This window comes from Chenopodium quinoa, unplaced genomic scaffold (assembly GCF_001683475.1).
Source record: "Chenopodium quinoa cultivar QQ74 unplaced genomic scaffold, ASM168347v1, whole genome shotgun sequence".
NCBI lineage: Eukaryota > Viridiplantae > Streptophyta > Magnoliopsida > Caryophyllales > Amaranthaceae > Chenopodium > Chenopodium quinoa.
The window spans coordinates 167,407-190,980 of record NW_018742292.1 but is presented as its reverse complement, the minus strand read 5'-3'; the positions used below and the strand labels follow the sequence as shown (position 1 = coordinate 190,980).

The 23,574-nt window shown below is 35.2% G+C and overlaps 1 protein-coding gene across 1 annotated transcript; it reads left to right on the top strand.

Annotated features, from left to right (window-relative positions):
- Window positions 1-270: 270 nt before the first annotated feature.
- On the top strand, window positions 271-771 carry LOC110686507. Its single transcript, XM_021863131.1, has one exon. The coding sequence runs from the start codon at window positions 271-273 to the stop codon at window positions 769-771; it is 501 nt and encodes a 166-aa protein (XP_021718823.1).
- Window positions 772-23,574: the final 22,803 nt, after the last annotated feature.

The window sequence follows — 23,574 nt, the reverse complement described above, 5'->3', positions numbered from 1 at the left end:
GAAAATAATTATGCTACTTTAGAGGAAGATTTATATAAAAAAATGGGATTAATGAAGTTAAATGATCTAGACTTTCCGCCCGTAGAAGTTGCTCAACAAAAGATTGAAAACAAACTAGGAAAAAGAGTAATGGATAATAGTGATGTTTAAATTATTAATGAAAACATTAATGTAAACAATGTCATCCAAAGACCTAGGTATCAAGGAGAAGGAAGTTGCACAAGACCAAGTTACATACCAGGGAAGACTACCCGATTTAGTGTCAAGGTTATGCCTAATCATATACCTAAACAAGAAGAAGTGACTCTTGAACCTATAAGTCAAACTGGTTATAAACTTAAGCTAGACGGTGTAAGAGATAAACAAGATGTTTTAGATCAATGGAAGAAGAGTATGAGTAGTGTACTTAATTTAAACACTGACTGGACTTCAGAAAATTTCTTAAACTATATCGAACATAGTCTTTATGGCTGTGTAGAAGACTGGTACGAAGGAATAGAGGAAGAAGTCAAAATTGCATTAAGAGCTAGTGAATCACCTACTAGAATGTTCAGACAATTATGTCAATACATTGAGGTAGAATTCATTGGTCCTAGAGCAGATCCTAATGAAAAACGAATGGAATATCAAAGGAAGTTAAGTAATTTGTCCATCTGTAATATGAAATATGTTGATGATTACATTATGGAATTTGAAACATACTATTATAAAATTGGTGAAAATGAAACAAATCTTGGAATGTTCTATGAAAAATTACCTAGTCCTCTTTAGTGCATTCCTTTAACCGCATTTAGTGCCCCTCAAGGGCATTATGAATGGCTAGTAATGCCTTTTGGATTAAAAAATGCTCCACAAATATTTCAGAGAAGAATGGATAATATTTTTAGAGAGCTTAATCATCGTTGTTTGGTCTATATAGATGATATCCTAATATTCTCAAAAGATTTAGAACAACATAAGAATGATCTTAAAGCAGTAACTCAAAAATGTGCAGAGCATGGTATAATCCTTGGAAAAGATAAATGTATTTATGCTAAACAAGAAATTGAGTTTCTTGGATTAGAAATTAAAGTAGGGCAAATAATATTGCAAAAACATATTTTAGAATAGATTGAAAAGTTTCCTGATAAAATTGAAGATAGAAAGCAACTAGAAAGATTTCTAGGATGTTTAACCTATGCTTCTGATTTCATAGAAAATCTTTCTCTATTAAGAAAACCATTACAGAAAAAACTCAAGAAAGAAATAACTTGGAACTGGAAGGAAAATGATTCCAAAATTGTTAAAAATTTAAAATCTATGTGTATAGATCTTCCTGTACTAACACTACCTACTAGTGAAGATGATTTAATCCTTGAAACAGATGCTAGTAATGAGCACTGGAGTGCTGTGTTAAAAATAAAAGAAGGAGAAAGACTTTGTAGACATAGCAATGGAAGTTTTAACAAAGTTGAGTTAAACTATCCTACAATGCAAAAGGAAATCCTTGCAGTTATTAGAGGGATCGAGAAGTTTTTAATCTTCTTAGCCCCTAAACAGTTCTTAATAAGAACAGATTGCAAAGGCATACTCGGTTAAGTTAAAAAGAATTTGTCTAATATGCAAGCGCAAGGGAGACTCATGCGTTGGCAATTATGGCTTAACCAATTCTCTTTTACTGTTGAACATATACAGGGAACAAAGAATTCTTTTGCAGACAGCTTGACCAGAGAATTAGCTAATGTCGTCCAAGAAGCTCAAGACTACACAAAAACCTCCTGCATACCAACTTCAAAAGATGGATGTAGAGAGGAAAACTCTCATTGATGAGACCGAAAAAGCAATGGAGCGGGTTTCACCCTCCAGTTTGGCCTTAATGCAAGGCTTGGTCATATCGGAAAAACAACGTTCGCGAGACGGTTTAATTAAGGGTTGCCATCGGGCAGTCCAAAAGGTTATTGATGTTCAAAATAACAATTATGTTATTTCAGCTCATTCCTGATGTACGAGATACAATATTAAACAAAATAAGAGATAACGATTTTAGGACATGGTACGAGTTGGTGGTTACAAGGTCCAATAAATTCTTTGATCTTCGAGATCTATGGGGAGAAAGAGTAGAATTTCCCAAAAACTCTAAAGTTGCATCATTACTAATCTACCCATATCCTCTTGATAAAGATGCTCCATTCATTAGTATACATTACAAGGCTTGGGATTATGGAATGGTACATGATTTCTATGAAATCCCTATTCCTAATGACTCTTTCTTTCCAAAACTTACAAAGTTCCAGCAGTACGCATTCAATAAGGTTTAAAGATATTGTGATGACAAAAAAGACAAATTTCAGTTAAGAGTAAAGGTACAATGTGCTAATATCGAAGTTAAAGAAGGAAAAGTTAGTCCCCCGCATTACTTGATAATATTTGGGGAAGTGAGGTATTGCAAAGACCTCATACTAATTCGTCAGAAGACTGTTAGAAATCCGACTGAAGCAAGAGCACTGGGATTTTTCTACATTTCACAATATCTTAACGATTTTATAAAAAGGAAAGAAATTCCTCTTGTCATGTTTCATGTTGGTAACACAACAATTGTGGCGCCTTACAAGATGAAAGAATATTTAGTAGATGGCATAAACAACACCGAGTCAATCTACAAATATTTGGAAGATATAGAAAGAGGAAAGTTTTTGTCATTTGAAGGCTATGAGTATCTGTTTGAAGCATTCATGAGTTGGGATGAAGAGTATGCAGCCAAATGTGTTGCAGACCTTTGCAGAGAGAATCCTATGTACGAAGACAGTAAAGATAGTGAGGGAGGTCTACAAGAGATGATGATGTATGAAATTATGAATGCTTGAGCCCACGCCAGCAATAATTCAAGGCATCTTTACTGTAGCCACGTTTAATTAATTGTTTCTATCTTAAAATATCTTTGTAAAAAGCAATGGTGTAGAATTGCTTGCTGAGTCAGGATAAGGATCCTATGTAAGTTTGCTTCCCTATATAAAGGGACTTAGGCTAAGAAGTGAAGGCAGAGTTGGAAGAGTTAGCTAGAGAATTGCTCTGGAAGCATTAGAAAGTCCTCTAGAGAAAAATACTCACCTTAAGAGACAGATTGGTTCTCCATCTCTCTTAAAGTAGAGAAAACTCTAGTTCAGCTTATGTCTGTTTAAGCTTTCAGTTTGTGTGAGTGTTGTAATCTTTTCAAATTAAATAAAAGTTTCGTTCAAGAAGGGAACGTTATCCCCTTGAACCTTATATATCAAATGAGTTATCTTTCTGTTTAAAAAGTTCCATCATAAACACAGTAATGATTGTCTAATTAGAGATTACGGTCTGAGGTAAGAAACGAATTAGATCTGTGCTGAGACTAATCTAAGGAAGACAGGGTTGGGGTTAGCTACCTTGGTAAAGCCGGAAGCTCAGAACGCCGAAGGTTCCATTGTTGACTAAGTTCAGGTATTGGTCAAAACTCTCTAGTTAAAGAACTATTATTGTGAAGCATGGTGGGCTTTTAAACTGTTAAAATAATTTATTTTGATGTATAAGTAGTAGAGTTGTGATAACTAGTACCGTTAAAAGTCATTTAAGTAATTATCAGAGCGAATTATAGTAAAAATCAGTGTATTATTAAAAACTGTTATTTTAAATTAAGGTACTGTTATTAATTTATCAATTACTGTTATTAAGTCATTAAGTACTGTTATTTATCCTAAAAAAAAAATCTAACGTCACTTGGTATTGGGCGGGGTAGCCCATACCGGGTAGCGGTCCATCATTCCCCATTAAACATGCAGCGAAGTTGAGAAGTGAAACTAGTCACTAGTGAGCAGTTTTATTTTATTTAATTAGAGAAAGTTTTTTTTTTGTTTTTTTTTGGAAACATTTAACGCAAGTATTAAATGCAGTACAAAATAACCTAAATGCAGAAATTAATTAATGATATGACAATAATAAAATGACTGAAATAACCTTTTCCAAAATGAAAAAACTAATTTGCCATTTCACCAAGATTTTTTTTTTTACATTTTTTATTTTGCAATTCATTATACTTGCCAATTTTTTTCATTTCATTCACAATTTCAGTCACTATTTTTTTTTTGCAATTCATTTTATTTCACCATTTCCCTTAAAATTCTTCAATATGAGCCCTAGAGACGAAGAAGTCGTTCACCGCTCATAAACCATTCGGTCTTAGGTTTTTTTCGTTTAATTTTTTTGTTGAATTGTTATAATTTTTCATTATAAGTACCCCGACTTAGTTTTTCGGGGGTATTTGAGACCCCCGAAAATCTTAGCCGGAGGGTACTGAAGACCCCCGGAAATCATAGCCGGGGGTATTGGAGACCCCTGGAAATCCTAGTCGGGGGTACTTGAGACCCCCGGAAATTGTATAAGGGGGATGCTAGAGACCTTCAAAAATCTTAGCCGTATTAGATGGTAATTTTATGTTGTTTGATTGTTCATCTATTACAACACATAATTTTCATACCTCAAAAAAATGTCGTAGTGCACTTCATTATTGTCTAGGAATTGTATAGTATTGAATACTCCGTATTAAATAGGATACAAGATTGAATACGTTAGAATATGGTTGTAAATTAAACAGTTGGGATGATTATATAGTTAGGAGTTTACAGGATTTAATTTTAATCATTTAAAAAAGTGTAAAGGATTAAGTTAAAACAAGGACAAAATTGGAATATAATTTTTTTTAAAAATAACTTATTCTGCATTTAGGTAAAATTGTCCTGCATTTAGTACTCCCCATTTAACGCAAGTAGTTATAAACGGATCACATCGATCAATTTTGATCGTACCTGGAAAAAAAAAACCGCCTTTGGTACAGACACAAATTTGTATAACTCAATTTTGATATAACCTATCTAATCCAATCTCACTGCATGCAACCCAAATATTAGATTGAAACCTCTAATTTTATTATTCACTTGTTTTCCTAATTATTTTTGGAAAAATTGCTCTCATTAATCTGAACTTTGCCTCGTCCGCCCAAATTAATCTGTACTTTCGATTATTATCTATCACTCCCAACTTTAGGGGGTATTAATTTTTATTGCACCCAACACGTCATCCAACCTGATGTAGCAGGTTACCTAGACATGTGTCAGCGTATAATTGTCTAAATTTTTTTTAAAATAAAAACAAAAAACAAAAACCCACAAACCACCCATGCCCAGCCCGGAAAACACAACACCCCCACCTCCAAGCCGCCGGAAAATTGGCTCCATCCTCGAAAACCCCTCCCCCGCTGCTGGAAAACGCCGCCCAGCCAGCCCTTCCCTTCCCCACCCCTGATAACCCTTCCCCCTCCTGCGAAAACCCCTCCCCACCCTCAAAAACCCCTCCCCAGCAACCTAACCAACTGCGAAAACCCCTCCCCTCCCTCGAAAACCCCTCCCTAGCAGCCCAACCACCTGCGAAAACCACTCCCTACCCTCGAAAACCCCTCCCCAGCATCCCAAACACCTTCCCCTTTGAATTCCTCCCCTTTTCCCTGTCGAAATCGGCATGAAATCAGCTCCATTCAGCCACAAATTCGGCCACATGCACAAACGGCCGAAATCGGCCGGTTAGGTATTCAGCCCCAACATTGGCCATTTTCGTCCATCGATGGTGGTGGTATGGTGTGCGTCGGTGGTGTTCGTGTTGTGGTGGATGTGGGGTAGCTGCTAGGTTGGTTTAAAGATATTTTTTTTAACATTTTTTTTATTTTCTCTATTTTTCTCAACCAATTACATATTGACACGTGTGCAAAAAAAATAATTCACAAATGTTTACCTGATTAACCGGTTGCAAGCCATTTGGGTGCAATAAAGATTAATACTCCCTAAAGTTGGGAATGATAGATAATAATCGAAAGTACGGATTAATTTAGGCGGATGAGGCAAAGTTCAGATTAATGGGAGCAAATTTTTCATTATTTTTCATAAAATGAGAGTTTTTTTTTTTGTTTTTTTTAGTGCATTACTTTTATATACATGTGTTAATACACGATCCATTGCTAATGATGCAGGTGATTGTGGGATCGATTCTCATTAATCGCGTTTATGGCTATCTAAAAACACAAAAAAAAAAAAAGATTTGTAGAAAAATCAAAGGGAATATAATTAGTACATGAAAATTGTTAAAAATAAAATAAAATAAATTGAAAGGTTAAAATGTTGCGGAAATTTCAAAATTCATTGGTTCCGTTTTATGTCATTAATTTTATTGTATTGCACAATTATACTTGTAAATTACTGATTACTAAGGGTCTATTCGGCAAAACTAGCTGTAGCTATTGGCTATTAGCTTTTGAGTAGCTGTGAACTGTAGAGGTAGCTGTGAGCTGTCAAGTAGTAGCCATTAGAGGTCAGCTGTCAGTGTTCGGTAAAAGTAGTGATTGAAACTATAAAATACAATTATTATTATTATTGTTGATGTTATTATTATTACTACTACTATTATTATTTATTTATTTATTATTATTATTATTAATGTGGCGTCTTATGTATCATATGTTTGATAATTTTAAATATTATATAGTATAATATACGTAGCTAATAAATAATCAATTTAAAAAATAAGATAGGAAAAATGGTTGAAATACTCACTGTTGCACAAGTCGCCGAAAGGATCCTTTGGCGAAAGTTGTCGGCTGAAGTAGCTCGTCTCTTCTTAATCGTGACCAGTCGATGGCCAATAGGAAAACGAGAAGCCACGAGCATTCTGGGGGCTAAGAAAGGCAGGTACGAATATCCCCAAGCCTATAAGAAGAAAAAAAACAATAAATAATAAGAAAAAGAAAACAAAAATGGCCATTAAAAGAAAAAAGAAAAAAAAGGGACAAGTATACACCTTAAGGATACAACCATGCCATGAAAGGGAGATCCAAGGCACCTCAGTAGCTGCCGCGAAATCCATCACTCGTGTCACCTTTCCCCATAGCCGTATAGGCGCATGCTAGGCTCACTCTAAAAAAGAAAGGCACAAAAGAGGGTAAAAAAAACTTGTTTTGAAGAAAAATGAAAAAAAAAACGGAGGCGCAAAAGACTCACGATGCCGCGCCAACCCCTGATCGAGACGTGATGGTCTGGGTCCCACTTAAGGACCCTAGGGTCCCAATTGAGAGGAGCCTCCCAAACCACATCCTCCTAGCGACGACGATCAGCTCCGACGCGTCGCTCCCGAACCTCCTCTCGAGGACGGGTTGCCCTCTTTCGAGGGCAAATTGCCTCGTCAGGCACGGGATCTTCTAGAACCCCCTCAGCATCGACAAATGGAGGCGAGTCCATGCTATGAATGGACGAAGTTTCTTTATTAGTTTATTCTAAACTAAGCTAATATACATGTTTTGTACCCATTTTGGCAGCATAACGCCTACCGAAATGGAAAAACACTAAAATCGAATGCCACCCATGATAGGAGGCTACGATACCTGCAGTTAAACTCCGTAAATGGGGGCTTCTAACACCTATAAAAAGCCATCCTATACCAATTTCAACTAAGCATTCAAGGGATTATATTTCAAAATATCAAAGAATTAACTAGACCTAGGCAAATAATAGTAACAATAATGCAATTATCGTCTACAAGACAATCTTGAAGTTCGAACATGGCAAAAATAAGCTAAGTATACACTTCGTGCCAATTTTCGGATTCAGAATTTTCGAAATATTGTTTATGAAGATATAACTAGTTCTAATACTATAATGACTTCATAATAAATAAGTATAGCAAAAATGAGATAGCAAAATAACAAGAAACAAACCAAATTTGAAGGAAAGTGCAAAAAACGTACTCAAACAAAGAAATGCTCATACTAGGTTCAATACTTAGTCATTTTTCATGTCATTTATTGCAAAATACTCCATAACATAGCATAATAACATGGAAAAAAATATTTCAAGAATAATGGCCCGAATAAAAAAACCCCAAATTCGAAAATTGGGGTTTAATGATTCGAAAAACGCCCAAATTTCGCCAAAAATGAACGATTTTAAACAAAAAACTTACATTGGATTGTGGCAAATATGAATTAAGGGTGATATCTACTTCCTTTTGCCTTGAAAATAGCAAATAACCGAGCTTTTTAAAGAGAGAAAGGGACAAAAATGGCGAAGGAAGAAGAAGAAGAAGAAAGTGAAATGAAAATGGCGCTCTGCGATTTCTTTTTGCTGACTTAAATGTCGCGTGCAACTGAAACAATTGCGCGTGACAGACCAGCGCAACTCAAAACAATGCGTGCGCCTGGCCAGCGAGACCCACTGATTTGCGCGCGGATTCTGGTCACTAAAATGACCGGAATCCTGATTTTGATCCGTTTGATTATTTTCCAATGGCTTTTGCTCGTTATTTGACGTAATGGCGCGCAAATTATCAAAATCTATTTAAATTGCTCTGCATTTTGTTGTTTATTTTCTTATTTTTGCATCATTTTGCATGCACACCGTGCTACATGCTTTCTTAAGCATACGTTTTGAACGTTTTTCATTAAATTGTCTTAAGACGTTCCGTAGTGGTGCTTTACATAAAAGCTCCCATAGACAGGTTTGTCATTTTACTGTACTGGCGTTATAAATGTCCGGATTTTCTTCTTTTTTCACGTCCACAGCAAAAAGGAAGGCGTCATCATGCATAAAAATGCAAGGCGTATCATACAGTGTAAATTTGTATGTCATAGGTGTTGCGTAAAATTTCACTTCTTCCCAAAGCTTTTCCAGATCTACCTCTCGGAACTAAAAGGTATAGAATTACTTTACTTTAGGCGTTAGCTCACGAGTCGACAGGCACGCCGAACCATTCAGGAACAAACACTTCTTGATTGGAAGAAAATACGGTAGTTAGTGCGCTTACTAGCTTATCGGACAGTTAGGGTGTCGTCCACCCCCTGTATAAAGAGTGACGAGACAATGTCGCACCTATGTAGTCACGTGCCCCCAGTCCTGAGACACGTGTACTCATCTTGTGGATAAAACTGCTGAGAGAGTTGCCAATCTTCTTCTCTCTCACTAGCTTTGAATATATGCCTCCAGTCTTGAGACATGTATTTTTATCTTGTGGACATCGAGTATTGCATTTGACAAGCGAATTGTCAAGAACTCTTTTCCGGCTGCGAAAGCCGAAACATTCTTTTTATCATCTTTTTTAAACTGTTAAAATCAGGCTAAAGTTTCAATGACATATCGAGGGACTTTAGACCAACAATGACATGGTTGGGAGGACATCATCCCATTTTTAATCCTTTTTAAACCGATCTCTTCTCAAGACATGACGTCACCCAAAACGCCTTTACTTGTAAAATTGTTCTACAATTGCAAAGGATCAATCTAGATTCTTTAGCGCGTTAAGACATAGAAAATACTTTTTCTAGCCTTAATAGCTACTTGTTTCAAACACTTAGCGAATCAAGGATCGTTTCGACATCCTTAACACTTATGAAAAGATTCTCCATTCTTTGAGAACTTCGCAGAATAAGTCTCGGATTTATTTCCTTGGCTACTTTAATCCTCGTCTATCCTAGACTCGATCAAAGTAGGGGATAACTGTAAACATCTACTTTTGGCCTCCTGACCCGACATGAAGTGCAATGACGATAAATAAAACCATCTTCGTGTTGGATCGAAGTGAAGAATGCTTATGGATGACTGGATAAACCGCAAAAACACAAAAAGACTAGCCTAACCAAAATCAAATACAAAACAAAGTCCAATTAACGAAACCCGATCATAATTAGGCTTAGGCCCGTGCTTAAGACCTAATAATGACGGATTTGGAGGCGCTTAGGTTAAAATTGAAGCTGCCGCAGAAAAATCCGCGCGCATCTCAATGAGTCGCGCTGGTTTGGCGCGCGCAACTAATGTAGTTGCGCGCAACACCCAGTGCAACTTCTAAAGATGCGCTCGCGGGAGATTCAGAATTTTATAAAATATAAAATCGAATCTTACCAAAAAAACCGCGCGCAAGACATTCAGTTGCACTACCCACAGTAGCGTAGGGAAATCACTTGCGCTGGGATGCCGCGTGCAACTCATCCAGATGCGCGCGATACCTGCGGCGGCAGAATGTGTAAAACCCTAATTGCACCCATTCCCTATAAATAGGGTCTTAATATAAGGCTTAAACACACAGAAATTAACTTAAAATCCTGGATGAAACTCTTGTGAACTTGTGCTTCCAAACCCTCTTGTCCTAAACACTCACCCCTCTTAATCTTTGTTACTACGGTGGAGGTCCCGAATAAGAAGGAGTCCATAAGTGTTCTAAACGGAGATCTAGCAAAGAGAAGTGGTAAATTTTGAGCACATAGATAAATCACATTTACTTTTCTTGTTTAAAAGAACTTTAATCAATAAAATAGTGTTGTTTGACCACTTTTAAAAGGACATTTGATTAATCGATTCCACATAGTATCTTGTGTTAAATAAGATTAGAATTGAATAATTAATTGATTGATTGATCACCTAAGCTAAGGCGAATCTTATTTATTTTTGCTCTTTTCACGAATTTGAATTAAATAAAGAATAACGACATTGCAATGTAATTCCTACGTGATTAATGCTTATAAATAAAATGAACTAACATAGTTTTTAGGTATCGCGTTGCATATATTGTTTGGTGATGAAATTGTTAAAAAGGAAGATCTAGTAGAGGCCGCACTAGGGCTAGAATAGCGATCCCCCTTTAAAGGGGACATTATTTTAGTACCTTCGCTCCCGAACTCATTTCTGGTTTATGTAGACCAATTGGGCATGGGTAAACTTATGATTTGTGCTAAATATCCCATGAACTCCACATGGGAGAAAGGCATGAACGAGGTTTATGGGTTTTCTCAAAACTCATTGGCGACTCCTACTTGCTTCTTACAAAAAAGCGTGATGATAGAATCAATTCTAATTCAAGGTCCCCAAAACAGTCAGGAATTCAAATCCTAATACAACTTAACAAGTGTAAATTGCTAGGCTTTTAAATGGCCATAGGCATCTAAGGAAGGACCCCCTTACGATGGGATCACCCTCCTTACAATATTAAACGCTAAAAATAAAAATGGATCAAAATAAGTACTACGTATTAAATTTGTATTAAAATTTAATAATTATGTACATTTGTGGGTTACCTGAACTTGGTACCCGGCGGTTCCAATTCCAATTCCTAAAGTTTAGGACCCGTTTGAAGTGGTTCCAATTCCAACTCCTAATTTTAGGACCCGGTACCAACCAATTCCGGGTCCGATTCCTAAAAATTTGACCGGGTACCCAGTTTGCTCACCCCTACATACATCCTTCACGATATTCGAATGCACCTAGTCAAGCTCGAAATTGCCTTAGACCTCCACGTGAAAGGTTGATAGTTCTGAGGTTTGATCTCAAAATCTATATGTCAATTATTATTATTTTAATTGTTTGATTTAATCTTCCTTAAAGTGTCTAACGTTTGTATTTTTTTTTAATAGAAAGAGCTTGAGGCTTTAAAGTATGTAATTTAATTGCTTAATTATTCCTTTGATATATATATAGAAATCATGCTTAAAATATTATTTGAATTACTAATACCCTGGTAGGATGCTTTTATCGTTTCCTAGTATCATATTAGGATATATTATTGATTTCTAGTATCATGTTAGAGATTAAGCTTTGATTTTTATTATTAAATGACATGCTAGAATTTTTTATTAATCATGTTAGCATCATGCCAAGGGTCTTGCTAATATTATGCTTTGAGTATATTCTTATAATGATGATGATTATTCATTGTGTCATATTATATGTAAAATTTCATGTTATTTGTTAATTTATGAATAATTTATATATTATTTGTTAATAATTATTGTTGCTTGATATATTATTGTTATTGTTTGATCACGCCTTTTTATGCATGTTTACAGGAAATTTGTACTTGAAATCACGCTTAATAAAATAATTAATAATTTGGATTAGGCTAATATTATTTTAATTCAAGTGATCGCCAATAATGATTTATTTTAGCATTAATAATAAAAAACATAGATTAAACAAGTCATGGATTATATGTTAATTAGAAAGCACACATGAATATGAGAAGTATATAGTAAAGGCCTATTTAAGGCGAGTTCAATCTCTTTTAGGTTGGATTCGTACCATAATGCTTGAACATCTAGTCATGGATCAAGATCTCTATGGAGTTAGCGATCTTTGTGATCGTGAATGAGGTGTAATTAGGAATGGCAATGGGTCGGCTCTGGGTCGGGTCCACCCAGACCCAGACCCGAATTTTTGGACGTGGATCTAGATCCGACCCAGACCCGCCGAGTCTAAAAAATTAGACCCAGACCCAGATCTGTCAGGTCTAACGGGTCTCGGGTCTAAAACGGGTCCAAAATGGGTTTGGGTATGATTTAATTGATTTTTATTTATTTTTAATTATCTTTATTATTTGATAGTGTAAACCGAAATTCCCAAGCAATTCATTTCTTAAACTATAATCATGTCAACCTAATAGTGCTAACTTATCAAATTTATTATAACATATATAAATGTATAATTGAACATCTTAATAAAAATTAAGCAAAATATAAAAATAATTAAACAAAGGATGACCAAATTATTGTTGAATAAATAGAATATCTATGAATGCTTCTGGAGAAATTGAACAGTTGCAGACCTTGAGGTGAGTCGGCGAAGGGATAAGGGTATAAGGCGCAGTCGCGATAAGTCGGTGACGGGATTAGGGGTGAAAGTAATCTGGATAAAAACCGAAAAATCGAACCAAACAGAACCGAATTAGCAATTCGGTTTGTTTTTTTTCGGTTTTCGGTTTTGATCGGTTCTAAAATATCAAAATAAAATTTTTTCGGTTTGGATTTGGTTTGGGGCTTTCAAAAACCGAAAACAGAAAATCCAAACCAAAGTTTAGTAAGCCCACTAATCCTAGCCCATTTCCCTTACATATATATACCAAAACATTAGATTTCTCTCTCTCTTTTCCCATTTTCCCTTTCACTTTCTGCGGCACCTTCCTCACTAAAACTCCAAGGTTCCAAATTTTCCCCCTTTTCTCCCTCATACCCTCACCACCTCACTCCGTTTGGACACCAAATTCTTTAGGTCGGTCACCACTAGTTTGGTCAACGTGTCTCACCACCACTCCACCAGTTCGTGTTCGTGGTCCCTCAAGTCACGGTTTCTCAAAGTTGCTCGTGTTCCGGTGTTCATACTATTCTTCTCCAATGCTCTTACTCTTAGTCTTCTCCAACAGTCCACTACTCTCGACTTCGATTTAGTTTTTGTTTGATTTAAAATTTATCCCTTCTCTAACAATCCACTTGGACAAATGATCCCTTCTCTAACAATCCACTTGGACAAATGTATCCCTTCTCTAACAAGTCTTGCAATTGATTCTTCAATTCACTCATCTCAGCAGGTGCCATCTTGTATGGTGCTTAGAGATAGGTGTTGTTCTGGTTACTAAGTCTATGGTAAAGTCTATATTTCTCTTGGGTGACATCTTTATAATGTCATTGGAAACATATCTAAAAACTCCTTCACCACCTCAATATCTTCAGGTTTAGATGGTTCCTCATTCTACAAATTTCTCACACTACAGAAATAGATTGTTTCCTTTTCTTCATATACTTTGCCAGTTTCAACACAGAAATGATCTTAGTAGGCTTATGTTTTCCATGTCTCCAACAGGTTACGAGCTCTCCCTAAGTCATTTTCAAGTGTATTTTCTATGACTGACATTGAACTCAGCATTGTAGCGACATAACCAATCCATTCCCAGAATAATATCAAGGTCTCCTAATTCAAATTCAATCAGGTTAGACAAGAATTCCTTACCCCTAATCTTTATAGGCACATCTTTATTGACTCTAGTACAATATGCTACACCCCCATTTGGAAGTTCTATAGGAATATCTATTTCATCTATAGTTTTCAGACAGTTTGATCGTTTTGGAAGTATAGCTTTAGAAATGAAAGAGTATGTTCCACCAGAATCAAACAAAACTTTAGCAGGAATCGAGTTTATAGAAAATGTACCAGTAATAACATCTCTCGCCGCCTCGGCCTCACGCGAACCTATCACATTAAGCTTCCATGGTGTTCCACCTTTGACTTGTGTGTTACCTCAATTGGTATTCTTATTTCCATTCTGAAACTAAGCTCCCTTGTTCACTTGATTCTAATTGTTACCTTGACCTCCTTTTTGCTGATTCTAGTTTTATCCACTACCCTTAGATTGATTGTTTCCATGATTCCCTTTGTTCTTAGAAAAACACTCATATGCCTTGTGCCCTTACTTGTTGCATAGGTTATAAGTGACCAAGTTACCCTCATAATCTCTCCCTAGATGGTTATTGAAACATCTCTTACAGTAGTACACCCTCTTGTTACGATCTCCAGGTTGGTTTCTCTTTTCCTTAGGAAAATTACGCCCACCTTGGTTGTTCCTATTGTTCTAGAAGTTATTACCTTGGTGGTTATTAAACTTCTGCCTCTTAAATTTATTTTGGTTGCTATATGGTCAAGAACTAGTCATAGACTCCTGTCTTTTCTCCCTAGCCTCTAACTCAACCTTTTCAGCTTTCTCATTCAACTCCAATGCATGTAAATGCGCTACTTTACCATACAACTCATCCAAATTATCAAACACTTGTCCTAAAAACTTCCCTTGGAGAGAAAGAGGCAATCCTCTCTCAAACCTTCTATAAACTTAGTGTAATACTTAGTCACCAACATATTCCCCATCTCAAGTTCTAAGAACTCATCAGCTTTATACTTTTGTAAGAACTTAAGGTAGAACTTAAACTTCACTTGCTCCTTGAACACATTTCATCCAAAGTTAGGTAAAGATATCACAGTCTTCTTATTCTACTGCCACCATAAATTTGTCTCACCCCTTGGGTAGTAAGCTACACTACTCACTTTTGACTCATTAGGACATGCTACTGCCATAAAAACTTATCAAACTCTCTCATCAAATTCTCAAGGACAGTTGGGTCAAGTTCTCCCTAATAGATAGGAGGTTTGATTTGGGCTATCTTCTTAAACAACTCTCCAGCATGGTTAGGATTGTTATTGTTATCCCTCTTAGCTAACTGTTGAGCTACAACAGCATATTGCCTTACTACTTCATTCAAATCATTGTTATTGTTGTTTCTTCTTGCTATCCTCCTGAATAAAGAAATGACTTTTGTTAGGTTGATCACAACTCTCTTGTAACTAAAAAATAACTAAACTACTTGAATTCAAGCATACAAGCAGTTATTATGAATTATAGTAGAAGCAACTGCTCATTTCTCCTACTAATAATTTAACACATTGTATTGGTTGTCATGAAACTATTTCACTTAAGTAAACACATCTTATAAATATTTTCGAGTCATTTACCTTGTTACCATTTACAGAAAGAAATAGTAATAATTAACATTTGGTAAGCTCATTTAAAGAGAAAGAAATGAATTTGAAAAGAAATTGTAATACTTTATTGAAATATGGAAAAGAAATATTTGGAATTTCTCAATGTAGCTTTGCTACTTATTACTCACACAACTTTATTAAACTGTAACTATGAATAAAGAATAAATACTCAAAACACTAAAGGAAAGTTAATCTAAAATCTTCAAATGTTGACATTGTCAATCTTGTCTTTGATCTCTCTATACATCCTTGGATTATACTCATGATCACTCCCATTATCATCATCATTGCCATCATCATCATCATCATCATCATCATCATCATCATCATCATCATCATCATCATCATTATCATCTTCCTCGGATCTTCCTCAGACTCATCAGTATCTAAGTTAACAATCACTGGAGAACATGGAGGTTTTGGATTAGGAACAACTTCACATGAAGAATCTCTAGACACACTATCTTGCTCCATAGGTTCACCTTGACTATCATAATTTTGCTCAAGTTCTGACTTAGACATGGGATCACAATTTTCTAAAGAGTAATAGGGTGCATTTGAAGGAATTATGTCTTTGATAAGTGCAATTACTAGATATATCAAGGATCACAATTATGGAGATAATTAGTTCATTCTATACAGGGTCATCAATGTTTGGTGCTAGATATGAAAATTGATCTTTTTGCTAGTCGAGTAGTCCAAATCCTTATAGAATGGATCCTATGAGGTCACACACAAGAGTATTGGGTCAAACAAGTTAGAGGTCTATTATTGGGCATCATGAGTTTATGACATGCCACATTGATTGTTGGGCTAGAATAGTTAGAATAGCTTAGAGTGTATTGGGCTTGACATTGATTTATTTAGAGATGTGATCTATAAATATAATCCATGCGTAGGGTAGTATGACATAACAATTAAAAGTTAATTGTGAACCAAGCAGCAAACTCCCAAAACCCTAATTCTCTCTCTCCACTCAGCCCTCTTTCTCTCCTCCCTGTCCGTATGGCTGACCCTCTTGGGTGGCGCGTGTGGTGGTGGTTTAGGTGGTTCGTGGTGTGCTCGTGACTCAGATCTCAGTCAAAGGTTGATTGAAGTGTTCGATCACAATTAACTAGCATTAGTGGAGGTTTGATCCGTGCTCATGGACTTAATAGAGGAATCACACGTGGGATTCTTATTCTCCTTATTGTTCTTGCTCGATCATACGTGGAATCATGCTACAAAGGTATTAATTCTAATTCTTTATGTGTTATGCATTAGATCTTGGGATTAGGTGCTTCATGAATGTGATTCATGTTTTCCGCAATTCGTACCTATAAACTCATACAGTGGTATCAGTTAGCCTATGCATGTACATATATTGAATATTAATTCTTTTATAGTCCACAATTTTAATTCAATTAGGAGGGATAATAATTTAATTATGGTTCAATATTTATATTAAATGAGATTTAATTTTTGGAATTGTTTAAATATGATTTAAATTGCTCAATTATTCTAGCAAAATCCGATTTAAGCCCTAGAATTTTTGAAAATTGTGATTGAAGTAAAGCCGTAAATTTTTATTTTGTGCTTAATTTTGATGATTTTCGAATATTTATGCTTTATAAATTTAATTAGATTGATTTGATACATAAAAAAATTATTTTTTGTATAATCAATAATTTGATTTAAGAGTTAAATTAAATTTGAATTAATTTTGTGAAGAACCTTAGATTTGAAATTGAATTATGAATTTGATTTCAAAATTTGAATTAGGCATAAATGTTATGTTTTAATTCAAAAGACCTAATTTTAGTTTAATATAACAAAAGTTGTTAAATTAAATTAAATCTAAAAAAAAAGGGATTGTTTTTTTGGAGGGGGCAGCCGTGGCTTGGTGGACGAACCACCGTCAGGTGGCCACGGCGGCTGTCTAGGTGGTCGAAAAGGGTGCAGCAAGGAGGGCGGCGAGTCACGGAAAGGCGACAGCAGGAAGTGCAACTGTTGCACTGCCGCAAGCTGCTGCCTGCTGCAGCTAACAAACGCAGGTGGTTGGTCTCCGACCTAGCTGCGACGCGAAACAACAGCCCTAAGGCGATGGCAGCGGATTCCGACCAAGGTTCAAGCGCCCGACTGGAATAGTTCCATCTAGGTGCTGGTGGCACCGTGGCTGGGCTCTTTCCCTAGCTGTGGTGTGCGTTGGTTGGGGTTCTTCCTGACTAACGTACAGGGGAGTCCTGTTGCTGCGTTGGCTGGGGTTCTCTCTAGCTGACGTGGCAGCAGAATTAAATTAAAAAAAGTTATTAAAATTATTTTGTTTAAAAATATTTTAAAAATAAAATTTGATTTTTTTTGGAGATAAAATCATATTTCAAAACTTGGTTTTGGATAATTATCAACAATTAAAGTTGTTAATTTTGGATAAGATTTGCTAAAGATAATTTCAAATCTTAAAATTTGTTTTAATCTTTAAAAATTATAAGGATTGTTGAGCAAGATTCCAAAAAGATAAAGATTGATTTAAATAATGAGATTAACCCATAATTAATTTGGATAATAATTGATTTAAAATTTTGTGATTGGCTAGTAATTAGGATAGAATCTCCTAAGTTTGTTAGGATAATCTTTGAGGATAAATATGATTTATCTTTTAAGATTAAAATAAGATTTGATTCTATCTCATGATTAATTTAAAATATATGATATTTGATGATCATGAATAATATACGATATTATCTAATTGCAGTAATTAAAATATGAGATATTTAGGTTCCATGTTTCCTTAATTGTGAACATTCGATGTTGTAGTTTAGGAAAGCATGATGAGCGATTTATTATGTGGCAATTTTATCATATATGATATTATTTTTGCTATATAATAACTAGGATGGCCTAGTAGATTACTAAATACGATCTGGGCATCGTGATGTATTTTTGTAATCTTAGTACGGTCTACGTACCGATAAAGTATATTTTGTAATTTTATTTTATTTTATTTAAGTAGTAAATAGAATAGAATAGAATTACAGGTCGCAGTTAATCCAAGATGCCCATGAAGTGAAGGCCCAAAGGAGCGAGGTGGATGAGATCCATGAAGGTTCAAGTGGGATCATTTGCTTTATTAGTTTTCTTAGGATTAGGGGCCATGCTATCTCTTATTTATGCATCCAGTTGATTATGCATGTTATATTTTATTGATGTTGATTGATGATGCGCTAGTGTTCACTAAATAATCACAACATAATAAATCTAGGTCCCAGTAATATTGAGGTTTCTATTCCATTTGAATACTCAACTTCCTTAGATCATGAGTGATAGGTCGGCCTCCACAGAGTGTCACTTGTAATCATAAGTAATTGTGGAGTAGATCACTTTCTACACATTTAATTGAATATACTCAACAAGGTTACCTAAAGCGTTTAGAACCTTAAAGATAAGGGTAATAATTAAACATGTAATGGTTAATTATTTAACCAAGAGTTACAAGAACTACAATAAGTAAAGAGTTTACTCACCTTGAAAATGTAATGCTTGATGGTAGGGCCTTAGTCCGGTCAACTATTACACGAATAAAGGGTCTTGAAATCATTTAATTCAATAGGGATCAATTTAATATTGAATAAATGTTTTAAAGTTACCTATTTAATTCGCTTAAGGTGCTTTAATTTGATTAAACATAATTGAATTTTGCATTTACTTTTAAGTAACATCTCGTTCTGATTTTATTATTACATATAATCTCCTCGATTGAAAATAAAGTTGAGAAACGTTCTTAAAAGATAAAAAGATAATCCATAAACCTATATTCCAATTTTGCTAAGTGTAGACATCTACTTTTTGCCTCCTGTCCCGACAGGAAGTGCAATGACGATAAATAAATCCATCTTCGTGTTGGATGACAAGGGAATAAACGCGTCGTCAATTGTCTATCCCTAGATCAAATACAATTTATACAACCTAAACAAACCTAATACGAGTATAAGGCAAGCATAGGGGTCGAACCACAGGGAACGAATAAACACCACCAAATGTTATCGACAATTAAGCTAGTCCGGAGTAGGAGATAAATAAACTAGAGTCTAAAGATGCTAAAACAAGAAATAAAACACTAAGAGAAATGGTTTAGGTATAGCATTCACTTGAATATAAACAACGACATAGAAATTGAATTAATTATGAACTAAACATGCTCGAATATCTAAATAAAGTTCAATCTAACCGCCTTTCGGGGTCTATTGGCTTCTCCTAGCATAGCCTCTATGTTTCCACATTAGAACCATATACTAGGAGTTACTATTAAATAACAATCGATTATAATGAACCCTAGCTAAGTTAACTTATGTTCCTTATTAGAAAAGATTCACCTTTAATCAACCAACAATGTGCACTTGCAAGAAGATTACAGAATATCAAGCATTTAAAGACTTTAATCACAAATAAATCAATTCTAAACCCTAGAAAATGCTCAAGATCCAACTACACCACAACCATCCCCTTAATGGGGAAATTACTCACTAATCATGATAATAACAAGATTAATTAACAAATAATCAAGAATAAACATGATTAACAAGCAATACCAACAACTAAAATAATATTCAAAAGAAAGTAATAAAAATAGAGGAGAGAGAGTTAGAGATTCTCATTGATTGAAGATGAAAGTCTATAGAAAAGATGATCAATTTCTTCTTCAAAATCCAAACTCAATAATGGTGAAACCCTTACTTTCTCTCTCTAAACTATCCTAATCCTAACCTAAACCAAGAGAGAGAAGCTCTCCTAAAGACTAATTAGAGAGTTGAATAATTGGTAATTGAATAATTTCCCTAATTACCCCAAAATGGGTATTTATACCAAGCTAATAAAATAAAAGAGAAATAGGAAAATAAAGAAAATAAAAATAGAAAATAAAATAAAATAAAGAAATAAGAAAAGGAAATTAAATAAGAAACAAAAATAAAAGAAAAAGGAAAAATAAAAATCTCCAAATCAAAACATAAAATCAGACACTTTCTCCTGCTTCCCATTTGGCTCCTTTGAACTCTATTGAAGCGCCTCACCATCACCACCGTTCATCAACCATCATCATCAAATCGTCACCTCTCATCCTCCTTGTTTATCATCAGGCATCAAATAAAAACCGTTCGATCTTCATTAAAAATCACGCGCGAAGCTCGTGAAATGGTTCGGTCGAACCATGGGTTGGTGTGGCCGAACTACGGGGTTGGTTCGGTCGAACCATGGGTGAGTTTGACCACACCTCTTCAAATTACAAAACCTCAAAAGTTTCTGATTGTTTTGACATTTTTTTGCATTTCGACCGAACCCTCAACGGTTTGCTCGAACCCGATTGATTTGCTATTTGCTCTGATTTTGGGCGCTTGATTGAAGGGTTGAGTAATTGTGGTGGATGCGGAGATTGGGTGGCTAAAATTGGGGGGTTTTTCTGGTGTTGCTGTACGGTGGCTGGAAATTGAGGGTGAGAAGGTGAGCTGGCACGGGCTGGTGCTGATTGTTGACGATGGTGTAGGCGATTAGTTGTTGTGGGTTGCGCGGTGGCCGAAAATTGCGCGGATGCTACTGTAATTGAAGGTTGGACTGGTGGCATGGCTAGTTGGAGTTGCGGGTTCAGGTGGACGGTGGTGCAGGGGTTGTTGTTGTGGTTGGTAATTGGGTTGATTGAAGGTGGTGGTGGTTGCAGCTCGTGTTGGTGAGGGAGGTACAGGGGCTGTTGCGAGGTGAGGGTGGTGTAGGATAGTGAGGAAGTGGCTGCGGTTGTGTTGGTTGCGCTGAGTTGAGTGAGGGAGCAGAGGATTGTGGTGGCTGTGCAATTGGTTGTGATTGTTGCTGTTGCTGTTGCAGTTGGGGTGGTGGTATGTAGATGCGGAGGTTGTGAGCTGGTGGTCAAGTGCGTGGCTGATTGTGGTGGAGATGGAGCAGGAGAATTGATTGCGGTGGTGTGAACGGTAGGAAGCAGCAACAAGTTGAGCAGCTTGGGGCAGCAGCCATGATGCTTTGCTTGGACACATTTGACTCAAACCCGGAATTTCGAACTTGATTTGAACATGGAAATTGAGCGTCAACCCGAACACACCTACAACCAAAAACCAAACACGAGGGGATTATCAAAAGATAAAATAAAATAAAAAAATAAGATAAATAAAGTAAAATAAAATACTAAAACTAAAGAAATAATAAAATTAAATGAAATAACATAAAATAAAGAAAACAAACTAGAAACTAAAAGAAAATAAATAAAAAGAGAGAAACTAGGAATTATTAACTAAAAATACGAAAATAAACTAGAAACCAATTAAATAAAGAAATTAAAATAAAACATACTAAAACTAAGAGATAAACTAGAAACTTTATTAAAATGAAAACAAGAGAATAAAAGGGAAAATAAGGGAAACTAAACACGAAATTAACTCTAAAACTACTCCCTAAGAGTGACATAAATGTCACTCATCAAATTCCCCAAGCTAAACCTTTGCTCGTCCTCGAGCAAAGCTAAGGTAAAAGAGAACAAGATGGAATTATTGAAAGCAAAAGAAACAAAATAGAAATAAAGAGAAAGAATGTACACTAACTCACTGCCGTAGGAATCACGGATGCATTTAGCGTATGCATCAAGCCCTTTAAACCCCCATGTCGCCAAAGAGGACGAGTAAGCTCTCGTGAGGGTTTCCTAAGAGGTTTAACCCACAACTCTAGACAAAAACCAAGGTAAGGCAACAAAAAGGAAGACAGAAAGAAACAAGAAAGGAGGTAAAACACAAACTCATGTATGGACAAAAGATAGGGACAAGTAATAATGAATGCAAACCTTTTTAAATGGACAAATATATCACTACGTGAAAAAACGAATTTGGCACTGGTTCAAACCCGGCCTAAGGCACCAGTTTGAACCGGTGCCAATGTGGGGGGTGCCAAAAGGGGTTTAAAAAGGCACCGGTTCAAACCGGTGCCAAAAGTTGAAATTGTACCAAACATTTTTATGATTCCTTTTTTGGCACCAGTTAACCGGTGCCAAAAGTGCCAACATAATAATTTTTTTTTCTTAAAAATTAGATCTGTATTAATATTAATATAATCAAACCTGTTCATTATAATATTAATATATATAATCAGAAAAAATTACAGTATAATCAAATCTTAATAATAACCAAAAGTGCCAAAATATTAATATAATCAAATCTGTTCAATTATATAATAAAAAAAAATTACAGTATAGGGCAAAATAAATTACAACAACTAAATCAAAATTAAAAAATTACACATATAAATAAAAAAAATTACAATATAAAAAAAAAAAGAAAATCAGCTGATTCTTCGATTTAAGATCAATATACTTGCATGTTGATTCTTCAATTTAAGAATTAAATCCATATACCTGCACCAATCAAAACAACCAAAATGAATAGATTAACATGAATCAATTCAAAAACCAAGAAAATCGAAAAAAAAAGAAAATAAAAAAAAAGAAAAGAGTAACCCTGAAAATGAAAATGAAAATCAGTTCAAAAAAGAAAATGAATCGGAAAAAAAAACCAGAAAATCGAAAAAAAAACAGTTCAAAAATCCAAAAAAAAACCCAGAAAATAGGAAAAAAAAGAAAAATAAACAAAATCAGTTCAAAAACGCATAACATCAATTACAACCCAGAAAATAAAACCCAGAAAATCAATTAAAACCCAGAAAAAAAAAATTCGACAAAAAAACCCAGAAATTAAAAAAAAATCGAATTAAAATAAGTTAAAAAATTGATTAACCAAACTAGAAAATCGAAAATCATTTTAAAAAAACAAATTTAAATCGATTAAAATAAACAATAAATCAATAAAACAAATTTAATTCGTGGTGGATTAAACAATTTTTTTTTAAAGAAACCCATAAAAAATTTCGAAGACACTCATCAAATCAATTAAACCCAAAATTTACTTCGAACAAACCCAAATCAACTTGATGTTACGGTGGTGGCGGCGGCTTTGCGGTGTTGTTGTTGCATGTTGTTGTTGTTGCAGTTTATTATTGCATGTTGTTGTTGTTGTTGTTGTTGTTGTGGTTTAAGGGAGACCAGAGGAGAGATCGAGTAGGTGTTGTTGCGGTGGTGTTTGAAGAGAAGAGAAGAGGTTCGAAGAGAAAGAGAAGAGATGAGCAAGAAGGCAGAGGAGATAGAGCAAGAAGGGAGAGCAGAGGAGAGAGA